This window comes from Solanum pennellii, chromosome 3 (genome assembly GCF_001406875.1).
Source record: "Solanum pennellii chromosome 3, SPENNV200".
Classification (NCBI taxonomy): domain Eukaryota; kingdom Viridiplantae; phylum Streptophyta; class Magnoliopsida; order Solanales; family Solanaceae; genus Solanum; species Solanum pennellii.
Window position 1 is genome coordinate 33,142,077 of NC_028639.1, and position 12,788 is coordinate 33,154,864.

Consider the following 12,788-nt stretch of genomic DNA (forward strand, 5'->3'; position numbering starts at 1 on the left):
TTTGATTGTTCCACTGTTGGTACCTAGCTAGAACTTGCCCGGTTAGTCCTGCAAAAGGAATCTGTGTTAGACAACTAGGAAAGGATCATAAACCTTGTTCAAATTAGCAAACATCTAGCCTAAAGTAAAGTGAACCAAATGAAAGTGTTATCCCTTTTTGATCCAAATATGTTGAGCTTATAATAGACCTTTCTTTTCTTCACCAACTCACCTTCCCTGGGTATAATGTGTTGGCCTTGGTCCCTCCTTGGACATGTGCACCTCGACTTAGGTCAAAATCCTAAGTTGAGGGTAGATAATACAGAAACTAACCTCGTTTTGGCCCTGACCCAACCTTGGGTAATGTGTACCATGACTCAAGGCAAAGCCATAATTTGAGGGTGCCTATTATGAGTGATAACCCGAAAAATGGGTATGAAAAGAGTAATGTGGAAAAGAAAAGAAAAAGTGATAAACAGAGGTGAGTCAGTCAAAATTATCAATTGAATGTAAAAAAAGAGAAAAGAAAGAAAAAGAGTTGAACAAAAAGAAGAAAGAGTTACTTCCCCAAAGAACAAAAGGGAATGCAAAAAAAGATGAAAAGAAAAGAAAAGTAGGGCATAAGAGATAATGAAAGAGGTAGGACACTTATCCGTAATGTCAAGGAGGGCAAACAGTCACTAAAATGTACGCATATGTACCATACCTTAAACTGAGCCTACGTGACAAGCCAAGAAAATCCTATCGTGATCCTAGGAGTCTAATGTGGTGAACTTAAGCAGTGAAAATAAGGGCAAGCCTATGGAGACAAATACTAACTAGGTGTAAATTTGTTTTGAGCGTGAGTGTTGAATAATGATCCTTATACTCAAAGTTAAAATCACTGTGCGAAAAAGGAGGATATCTTTTGAAGTGAGAGTACTAGTTGCAATATTGGAAATATGGTACCTTGGCGAGAGGCAAAAGAGTAGAGGTGTCAGTGCATGGTGAGCTTATGTCATGGTCTGATCCACATGAGTGAGCTTATCAAGCCTAAGAGTAGAAAAATGCACTAAAGCAATGAAAAAGTTGGGATTGATAGCCATGTGATTGCGAAATCTTAAAAGAGGATACTTGTGTACAAAATATTGTCTTGAGTCATAGTGCATTGCATGAGTACAAACAACAAATTTTAAGTTGAGGGTGTTGATGTACCATGGTTTCACGGTACTTTCAATGATTTTTCCTTAAGATTGGTGTGTGTCTAGAGCCTTTTTGTAGTAATTTTAATATGTTATTATCTTTGTTTTCCAGGAAACGTGTCCAAAACCAAAACGCAGAAGGCTGTGGAGATTTAGCGCAGAAGTAACCCACGAAAGCCATCGATGGCCCGTCCTCCCATCGACGAATCATAGATGGTGACCATCGATAGAAGGTTCAGGCATCTAGAAGAAACTCGGGGAATTCTGACCAAGTGTGGGGCTACGAATGGATCGAGACAGACCGTCCTATTGAAACGTCGATCAGATCATAGAAAGTCCCAGTATCCGATGTTGAAGAAAAGCTAAGTATGGAACGACAAGAAGCATCGATGGACCTTAGGTGAATCGACGGACCGTGTTGTTGGTTCGTCGATTGGATCAGATAAGATACAAGGGTAAAGCTAAAATAGATGCTAAGTCTGGACTTATGAAGGCAGTCGACGGTCCGTCGTCCGTCTGTGGGGATCGTCGATTGAAGTTGCGTTTTTTGGACAACTTTCCTTATTAAAATTCCTTTTAATTTAGGACAATATTTTTATAAATAGGGTGTAAAACCTCATTTTTGGGGTTGGATTCTATTACTAATTTCTTAATTTTGTTCTTGGAGATTTGTTCTTGCAACTTTGGCATTAATTAAAATTTATGGATTTGGTTTTCAAGTGATTTTTCTCATTTCAAGTTGAATTTATGGATTTTCTTCGTTTGTCAAAGTGAGTTCATGATTTATTGTTTATCAACCATGAATTGTGTTCTTCTATGCATGGATAACTAAATCCCCAACTAGAATTGTGGAAACCATGGGTGATTAAAAAAGTAAACCTAGCTTAATAACAATTCTCACATAGGTTATTGCATGCATTGACAATTCTTTGGCTTAGAAGTCTTTTTAACGAGTGCACGCGTTAGAACTCACGTTATTGCTACTTGCCGGACCAATGAGCTAGTTAGGAAAATAATTATCAACATTAATTTAATGGGATACTATCTAATAGGCTAGTCTCGATTGGTGCAAATAACTAAGTCATACATCGAATACGATTCTTAATATGAAGTAAAGGTATGGATTAGTAACTTAGACTCACGTAGCCGGACAAAGGTACGGGGTGAAATTATCTAAATGCCGGACCAATGATTGAGAGATACCTAACTTATCACTTTGCATACCAAACACTAGAGAAGAATTGTTATAGCTAGAAATACGGCGTTATTAATCTATGGGGAACACTTGCACCCTAGTTTCTCTCACAACTTGATACATACCAAAGATTTACTCTTGTTACTTGTTTGATTTAGAAATTTTAAAAGACTTTTTTTTGCAAAACCTCCCTTTAATTACTCATTTTCGGAAAGGACTTGACTAAATAGAAGTAATCGTACATTGAAGTTAAGTCTAAACCATTTTCCTCGTGGGATCGACCCCAACCTAATAGTTGGGTTCTTTACTTGATACGACCGCTTATACTTCTTTAGGGAAGTGTAATTGGAGAGTATCAACCTATCAAGTCATCCTAGTTAATGAAACACATATCATATTTTCATAGACATAATTTTAACATGCATAGTAGTAGACACTAGTGAATATGAGAACTATCTTTCATTTAGACACCATGACCTATACTACTTGTAAGCATGCATGTAAAGTGAAGGTGTGTGTACGTTGGTCAATAAGATCACATAATGGCTATCAACAACACATTGAGGCAGCCACCTTCTTAAGACCACATTACACTTTCAAACATAGACCACACAACACCATTTAGCATAGTAGTCAAGACAATCTTCACATTACATTCAAGACTCCTAATCTTAGCTATTCACACATTCACATAGGGGTACATGGGTAGGGGTAATCAATCCTTATTACTTCATTAATGGCAGCACCTACACATGATCTTAACATAACCATTTACATTCTCATGACATTACCAACACAACCTAGATTATAGTTAGAATTAAAAATTATTAGAAATTTGATCTAGTGCAACAATTCAGTTACCGTGGCAATAGGCTATTAAACCGTTGCATTACATCTAACACCACGGTTTAGGGAACCGCTACAACAGATCGTGTAGCAATAGGTCTGTTGCAACGATTAACTCCGACGGTGCAAACAACGGTATCAATTGCAGCCCCTATTCCATCGGTTTTCTCTTTAACTATTTGCCGACGGTCAATAATCTATTGAGACGGTGTTTAACCGTCATAGTAAATGCTTATGCAACAAATATTTTCATGCTATGGCTACAATTTTCTTACCATTTTAGTCAATTTCCACGGTATTTATATTATAATGCCACAGTTCTGAACTACTACAACTATTACTCTATGGGCTATTGCTACAATTATTATATGATAATGCAACTATTCTTTCCCTATTGCGACAGTTACTATTATGCGATTGCTACATTTATCATTAGGCTTTTGCTACAGATATTATTGATATACTGCCACTTATTTTATTAAAAACTATTACAACAATAAAATAGAACATAAAATATACAATTTAATCATGAAACTACTCATTACCAAGATTTCAATCAGAGATCAAAGTGGTTAGTAATATCAATAATAACAAAATATACAAATATATTTTGAATGTTCATTCAATCAGAGATCAAAGTGGTTAGTAATATCAATAATAACAAAATATACAAATATATTTTGAATGTTCAAAAAGGATGAAACACACCACAGTTTTCAATATTCATCTAAATCAAAATATTTGTAGAACACAGATGATTAAAGTTAATTAACATCAATCCAGTTAACTCCTAAGTCAAGTCTTCAGTACTACTTTCATATCCTTCAATTTCATCACCTACAACAAAACACAAAGAAGTTTAGCAATGCTTACATTAAGTTATGATAGTGGAAGATGTGAAAGTTAATAGTCATGCATTCACAATGGTTGTTCCTTTGCAGATTGTCATTTGAACAGTCAACTTGTCAATGAATTTAACTATTTCTTGAAGGAAATAACATTCTAAATAGGTACTACAAGGTGCAACACATACAATAGATAACTACAAGAAGACATTCTACCATCCTCGTAGAGCACTTCTACGTGAATAAGAAGTAACATCGAATAAGGTATTCATTAAATCACTCAAAGAATCACTAATATCATGAAGTACTTATTAACTAGAAAGAGTCAATATATAGGGGTGTCAAACGTAAGATCAACACCAGAAATATAAAAAAAAATTGTTCATTACACTCAAGTCATTATTGCGTAGATCTCATCTTTCTTCCATCAAGTTCCACAAAAATCAATTCATAAAATCAGTTAATTATTTCCCTATAAGTAGCAATAAATTTCACACCTTTTTGTGATAACTTGACATTGCAAAACTTAAAGAAAAAGTTGTAAACAAAGAAGAAGAAGAAAAAGAAGAAGTTAAATAAGAAAATTAGTGAATCTAACCTTGATAAGCCTCTTGTGAGGAAGTACTAGTTTCTCTTGGAGGAGGAACAAATAATGCAGCTAGTATGTTCCGATCAATTAATCCTGCATTTTGAAGTTGTGCAATCACATTTGTGATAGCTTGTTGTCGCATAGTTTTCTTTTGTTCCTCCATCTGTTTCTCCGTTTTTTGCATTCTTTCTTGCATTTGTTGCACTACATCATCTGTGGCCTTTAAAGAATGGACAGAATTTCCAGGTTTTCTTTTCAATGCAGTCTTTGTAACCCCCACTCCATACAATATTAGACGTCCTGGATGTTCATGGCCCATAATGGCTGAAAATGCATCAACAGACTGATCAATTGTGTCCATTTGTGTTTCAATCGTTTCCATTTCAGCCTAACAAAGCATATCCAACAACTACCCATGTAATTAAAATTTAGAAAACATAATATATCTCAAAATAGACAACATTCATACAATTTTACTAGTTGTTTTTTCATTCGAGGTCTTGTACAAATGCCCAGGTTTCCTTGTTCTTGTGACCACAAAGATCTCTTTAGCTGATACAGTTTCCTTTTCTTTTTCCTAGTCACAAAAAAATAATTAAATACCAAAACTTGCTTAAACAACAGGTCAATAATCAATATTAAATAAGAGAACATACCAATTTGTTACGGACTAAAGCAAAATTCTTTTTGCCAGCGGTGTGTGGGTTCATCAGCTTTTTTTTCTTCTAAGTATTTGTTCAGATTGTTCATTTGTTGGAGGAATGATAGAATTAATTTCCACTTGCTCTTCTAGGGGCTGCTCCTCTGGAGGTTGTTCCTCTAAGGATTGCCTAGTTGCTTCAAATTGTTCATTTGCTTGAGATTGTGGTGCTACGCCTTGATGTTTTTCTTCAATTAAGTTTAGAAAATGTCCTTTCCTCACTCTATAGCTTGAAATATTTCATTTGTTGTCAATAATAGTTGTTTTTTATTTGCCAAGAATGATAATGATCCAGGTTTAGAGAAGTTCTTTTTTGCTCTTTTGTTTCTTTTCGAAGGCTGTTGTTGACTCATGACTATTCAAATCTGAACAAATAATCACCAAGAACTTAAAAACACATTTTTTATTAGTAGAACAATAACAATAATAAAAGTGACGATAGTAAATGAGCATAAAGAAAGAAAATTCAATTATACAAAAACAGAGATTCTTTTTAGAAGTAAATCATGTGGATCTACTCCATGTTTTTTGAAACTTTATACTATCTAAATAGCTACACGTGCACTAAACATAGGTTATCCCTCACTTTGGTTTCAGTAGTCTTGCCATTTTCACAGATGGTATTAATAGAAAAGTAGAAAAATTAATTCTTAGAGCTGATAAATTAGGAGTTAAAGTTATCATTCTTGCGGAATTAAAAAAGAATGAGGCAGTAAATGGAGATTGAACATTATTTTTGAACAAGCATCCTAACTTAACTGTAAGGGTACTAAATCCAATGCTTCTAATAGTGTCAGCAAGTAATGGACTACTGAAGAAGAAATGCCAGTCTTTAGCAACATCAAATGCTACTTTTTAGTAAATCAAACATCTAGAACCTAGCACCAGTAAATGAGAAAGATTCCAGAATATGAGCTCAGATAGTTTCAACTAGATATAAAATGTCAATTTTAAGAGAAAAACCATCAGAAGCTAAACAAAGAAGAGTCTAGCGAATTCAAAACTTTAGAAATTTGTATATGCAATTTCCAAGGACTTTATATAAGTTATATGGATGTCACAATATGTAATAAGAAATGAAATCAAACTAAAGTTATACAGTTAATCTTCTAGCTTGTAAGAAGTGTAGGACTGACGATTCGAGAGAAAATAATAACAAGATTGATAAACCATCAGATTTCATAATTTGGTAAGCACAAACGAATGAACTCTAACCAAATACATACTAAACCAATCATTCGAAAATTCGATTAGAAGCAATGACACTTAAATAAATGACCTTAAGCAGAACCAACCCAGAATGCTTGTTGACAAAAAAAAAAAAAACTCACCCTGCTGGAAACATGTAGCCAGGCCAACATATTTAATTGACAAGAGAATGAACTTTAAATTCTACTTATAATAAGCCCCAAACCTGCACATGCAAAAGATATCAAACCAAACGGATTTAGACGAAGTGCTGACTCTATTCACAACAAACAAAGACACAGAAAACACCAGCCCATTATAGCTTAAACGATTTTTATACAGAAGCTAAAATCAAGAGTTCTCTAGGCTTAAAACAAGATCTGACTTTCACAAATGAGAAAAATGTACGGTATGAACTAAAAAACAAGGTTAACTTGAATATTAAAATAAAGGAAAAATTGGGAAACTAATTCAGAAAAAAATCAAAATATCTGGTCTTTTAAAATAGCAACTAGTCATAATGGATGTTTACATCCATTGACTACGAACCGTAACATTATTTAGAACAAGACCAACATTTGCAATAATCAAATAAGGAGTACATGATTCAAAACATAAACACATTTAGACACATTAATTTAAGAAATACACTTAATATTGAAGGAAATTCAAACAGGAACATAAATCACCCTAAGGAACAGAAATGAGAACTAGAAAAGGCATCAACTAGTATAGAAAACAAACTAAATGATTAAGATTTTAACATACTCAGATTGAGTCACATAAATCGATGAATTAATAAAAATTCAACTAAGGAACTAGAACATATAGAAGAATATTCAAAATTTAAACTATTATTCCGAAAACTGAAAAAAAGAAATTCAAGGAAAAGGAATTACCTTCATTGGAGCAGCGATACTGGGAAGAGCACGAGCTAGCCACAAGCTTCAACGACCACGAGCTAATTTTGATGAGCATTGGAAGGAAAAAGAGTCTCCAATCCGGGAAAAAACTGAAAAATAACCTTGTTTCAGAGGATGAATCTTTGTATTTTGGACGAGAAAAATCTATATTTCTAGATTATACTAATAAAATCGAAACCAAGCTTCTTAATGAACTTTCGCAGAGAGTTCAGAAAATCTTCAACAAATCAGAAATACAAACTCAAAATCACAAATAGATTACATCGCTAACCTAAATTTGAACAAATAATATAAATTGCAAACAAACCCACTTGTTATTCTTTAAGACTATTGAGAAACCCTTCAATGGAGTTTCAGATTATACAAAATATTATATGCATAACAAATTAGAGACAATAGGGACTTAGAAATAATGGAGTAGACTGAGAAAACTTAAAAATAGTATACCTTTATATGCAAAAAATTGCGGTCAAAGATTATTGTTGGAGAATAAGACCAATGGAGATGAAGAAAAATACTTGACAAACAGAAGAAGAAGACTACCTCACTATGAAGAAGAAGAAGACCGGATCTTGTTGAAGAAATATACTGCGATTAACCGGAGCTCACGTTATTCTTTCCATTTTTCAGAAATCCTTTTGCAAGAATAAGACCAAAGTTGTAACCCTAAATGAAATAAATGGCATTTTTGCTAAAGTCCAGCAGTGAGGGAAATATATATTTTGGGAATAAATCTGCGGATTAACTAAAATATTTTTTTCACTAAAATAATTGTTGCCACAGAGTCTTTTAGTGCGACGTTTGTAATGTGTGTTACCTTAGCAAATCTATACCAACGGGGTTAAGAATGATGCCACGATTGTTTTTTATTATTGTTCTATTTGATCCCTTGATATATTGTGACAGTCATAACCGTTGCAATAGATAATATACTACAACGGTTGTACATGTGTTGCGAAAAATGTGTGGCAGTAGATCATTTTTGGGGTTGGATTCTATTACTACTTTCTTAGTTTGGCTTTTGGAGATTCTTGCAACTTCGGCATTAATTCAAATTCTCAGATTTGGTTTTCAAGTGATTTTTGTGATTTCAAGTTGAATTTCTAGATTTTCTTCGAATTTGTCAGAGTGAGTTCATGATTTAGTGTTTATAAACCATGAACGGTGTTCTTTTATGCATGGGTAACTAAATCCATAACTAGGGTTGTGGGAACCATAGGTGATTAACAAAGTAAACCTAGCTTAATAACAATTGTCACATAGGTTATTACTTGCATTGATAATTCTCTCTTAGAAGTCTTTTTAACGAGTGCACGCGTTAGAACTCGCCCTATTTCTACTTGCGGACCAAGGAGGTAGTTAATAGGAAAATAATTATCAACATAGATTTAGTGGGATACTATCTAATAGGCTATTCTCGATTCGTGCAAAGTAATAACTAAGCCATACATCAAATACGATGCTTAATATGAAGTAAAGGTAAGGATTAGTAACTTATACACATGTAGCCGAACAAGGGTACGATATGAAATTCTCTAAATGTTGGACCAATGTTTTAGAGGCACCTAACTTATCACTTTGCATGAAAAGTACTAGGGAAGAATTCTTATAGGTATGAATACGGCGTTATGAACCTATGGGAACACTTACACCCTTGTTTCTCTCACAACTTGATAAATGGTAAAGATTTCTCTTGTTACTTGTTTAATTTAGCAATAATAAAAACTTTTGTTTCACAAAACCCCTCTTTGATTACTCATTTTCGGAAAGGGCTTGACTAAATAAAAGTAATCGTACATTAAAGTTAAGTCTAAACCAGTTTCCTCGTGGAATCGATCCCAACCTAATAGTTGGGTTCTTTACTTGATACGACCGCTTATAATTCTTTAGGGAAGTGTAATTTGAGCATATCAAAATTTGGCGCCGCTTATAATGGACCTTTCTTTTCTTCACCAACTCACCTTCCCGGGGTAAAATGTGTTGGCCCTGGTCCCTTCTTGGACATGTGCACCTCGACTTAGGTCAAAAGCCTAAGTTGAGGGTAGCTAATAAAGAAACTAACCTCGTTTTGGCCCTGACCCAACCTTGGGTAATGTGTACCATGACTCAAGGCAAATCCATAAGTTGATGGTGGCTATTATGAGTGATGACGCGAAAAGTGGGTATGAAAAGAGTAATGTAGAATAGAAAAGAAATAATGATCAAGAGAGATGACTTAGTCAAAATTATCAATTGAATGTAAAAAAAAAAGAGAAAAGAAAGAACAAGAGTTGAACAAAAAGAAGTAAGATTCACTTCCACAAAGAACAAAAGGGAAAGCAAGGAAAAGATGAAAAGAAAAGAAAAGTAGGGCATAAGAGATAATGAAAGAGGTAGGACACTTAGCCGTAATGTCAAGGAGGGCAAAAGTCACTAAAATTTACTCATATGCACCATACTTGACACTGAGCCTACGTCACAAGCCAAGAAAATCCTGTCGTGATCCTAGGAGTCTAATGTGGTGAACTTAAGCAGTGAAAATAAGGGCAAGCCTTTGGAGACAAGTACTAACTAGGTGTGAATTTGTTTTGAGCGTGAGTGTTGAATAATGATCCTTATACTCAAAGTTAAAATCAGTGTGCGAAAAAGGAGGATATCTTTTGAAGTGAGGGTACTAGTTGCAATATTGGAAAGTTGGTACCTTGGAGAGAGGCAAAAGAGTAGAGGTGTCAGTGCATGGTGAGCTTATGTCATGGTCTGATCCACATGAGTGAGCTTATCAAGCCTAAGAGTAGAAAAATGCACTAAAGCAACGAAAAAGTTGGGATTGATAGCCATGTTATTGCGAAATCTTAAGAGAGGATACTTGTGCACAAAGTGTCGTGTTGAGTCATAGTGCGTTCCATGAGGAAAAACAACAAATTTTAAGTTGAGGGAGTTGATGTACCGTGGTTTCATGTTACTTTCAATGCTTTTTACTTAAGATTGGTGTGTGTCTAGAGCCTTTTTGTAGTAATTTTAATATGTTATTATCTTTGTTTTTCAGGAAACGTGTCAAAAACAAAAACGCAGAAGGCTGTGGAGATTTAGCGCAGAGGTAACCCACAAAGGCCATCGATTACCCATCGTCCCATCGACGGATCGTAGATGGTGACCATCGATAGAAGGCTCAGGCATCTGGAAGAAACTCGGGGAATTTTGACCAAGTGTTGGGCTTCGGAAGGATCGAGACGGACCGTCCTGTTGAAACGTCGATCAGGTCAGAGAAAGTCTCATTATCTGATGTTGAAGAAAAGCTAAGTATGGAATGACGAGAAACATCGACGGACCGTAGGTGAATTGACGGACCGCGTTGTTGGTCCGTCGAGCGGATCAGAGAAGATGCAAGGGTAAGGCTAAAAAATATGCTAAGTCTGGACATACAGAGACAGTCGACGGTCCGTCGTCCGTCTGTGGGGGTCGTCGATTGAAGCCGCGTTTCTTGGACAATTTTCCTTATTAAAATTCATTTTAATTTAGGACAATATTTTTATAACTAGGGTGTAAAACCTCGTTTTTTGGGGTTGGATTCTATTACTACTTTCTTAATTTTGTTCTTGGAAATTTGTTCTTGCAACTTTGGCATTAATTCAAATTTCGGGATTTGGTTTTCAAGTGATTTTTGTCATTTCAAGTTGAATTTATGGATTTTCTTCGAATTTTTTGAAGTGAGTTCATGATTTATTGTTTATCAACCATGAATTGTGTTCTTCTATGCATGGATAACTAAATCCCCAACTAGGGTTGTGGGAACCATGGGTGATTAACTAAGTAAACCTAGCTTAATAACAATTCTCACATAGGTTATTGCATACGTTGATAATTCTTTTGCTTAGAAGTCTTTTTAACGAGTGCACACGTTAGAAATCACCTTATTGCTATTTGCCGGACCAAGGAGCTAGTTAGGAAAAGAATTATCAACATAGATTTAATGGTTTACAATCTAATAGGCTAGTCTCGATTGGTGCAAAGTAATAACTAAGTCTTACATCGAATATGATTCTTAATATGAAGTAAAGGTAAGGATTAGTAACTTAGACACACGTAGCCGGACAAAGGTAGGGGGTGAAATTATCTAAACGCCGGACCAAGGATTCAGAGATACCTAACTTACTTTGCATGCAAAATACTAGGGAAGAATTGTTATATGTAGGAATACATCGTTATGAACCTATGGGGAACACTTACACCCTAGTTTCTCTCACAACTTAATAAAATACCAAAGATTTTACTTTTGTTACTTGTTTGATTTAGCAATACTAAAAGACTTTTTGTTTCACAAAACCCCCCTTTAATTACTCGTTTTCAAAAAGGGCTTGACTAAATAGAAGTCATCGTACATTGAAGTTAAGTCTAAACCATTTTTCTCGTGGGATCGACCCCAACGTAATAGTTGGGTTCTTTACTTTATACGACCGCTTATACTTCTTTAGGGAAGTGTAATTGGAGAGTATCAACCTATCAAGTTATCCTAGTTAAGGAAAACATATCATATTTTCATAGACATAATTTTAACATGCATAGTAGTAGACACTAGTGAATATGAGAACTATCTTTCATTTAGACAACATGACCTATACTACTTGTAAGCATGCATGTAAAGTGAAGGTGTGTGTACGTTGGTCAATATGATCACATAATGTCTATCAACAACACATTGAGGCAGCCACCCTCTTAAGACGACATTACACTTTCAAACATAGACCACACAACACCATTTAGCATAGGAGTCAAGACAATCTTCACATTACATTCAAGACTCCTAACCTTAGCTATTCACACATTCACATAGGCTACATGTGTAGGGGTCATCAATCCTTAATACTTCATTAATGGCAACATTTACACATGATCTTAACAAAACTATTTACATGCTCATGACATTACCAACACAGCCTAGATTGTAGTTAGAATTGGAAACTAGGCATAGGCTTCACATAGGATGATTCATCACCAACACACATTCATAGTATAGTTTACTTCAAGTCCATGATCACATCACATATATATTCGCAACAAAGTAAACACCGCCACCATAAGTGGACCATCCCGCACAATGCCATACAAGGCTTCATCAACAATACTATAGAGAAGTGGGGCAAACCTTACCAATCCTTTAGCCTTTGGTCATCATTGACCATTACAATTATTTCATCAACAATTCAAATATAAGGCAGTATCTAAAGGTATACTAACATAATCACAAATCAATACATTAATCATAACAAGATTGAGATCATATTAGGTTCACTACATCATCAATTTATAGAATTTGAAGGCAAGTTGATCTCTTATCAATTTTATGCTCAAAATTAATCAATAAT

At 34.8% G+C, this 12,788-nt stretch overlaps 1 protein-coding gene across 5 annotated transcripts; it reads right to left on the reverse strand.

The window, feature by feature from the left end:
• Positions 1-3,818: 3,818 nt before the first annotated feature.
• LOC107012150 lies at positions 3,819-8,156 on the reverse strand. Of its 5 annotated transcripts, none has more exons than XR_003577529.1 (7): positions 7,990-8,156; positions 7,423-7,535; positions 6,667-6,749; positions 5,292-5,700; positions 5,105-5,212; positions 4,645-5,044; positions 3,819-4,038 (listed from the first exon to the last, which is right to left on the reverse strand). XR_003577529.1 is itself a non-coding variant. In XM_015211911.2 (7 exons), the coding sequence occupies exons 4-7, from the start codon at positions 5,343-5,345 to the stop codon at positions 3,992-3,994; spliced, it is 588 nt and encodes a 195-aa protein (XP_015067397.1). In that variant the 5' UTR covers positions 5,346-5,700; positions 6,667-6,749; positions 7,423-7,535; positions 7,990-8,147; the 3' UTR covers positions 3,823-3,991. The 5 variants fall into 5 exon arrangements, 4 of the variants coding, with proteins under 4 accessions (XP_015067397.1, XP_015067398.1, XP_027771656.1 ...); XM_015211911.2 differs by having other exon boundaries at positions 3,823-4,038; positions 4,645-5,023; positions 7,990-8,147; XM_015211912.2 differs by having other exon boundaries at positions 3,823-4,038; positions 4,645-5,023; positions 5,292-5,722; positions 7,990-8,147.
• Between the last annotated feature and the right edge of the window lie 4,632 nt (positions 8,157-12,788).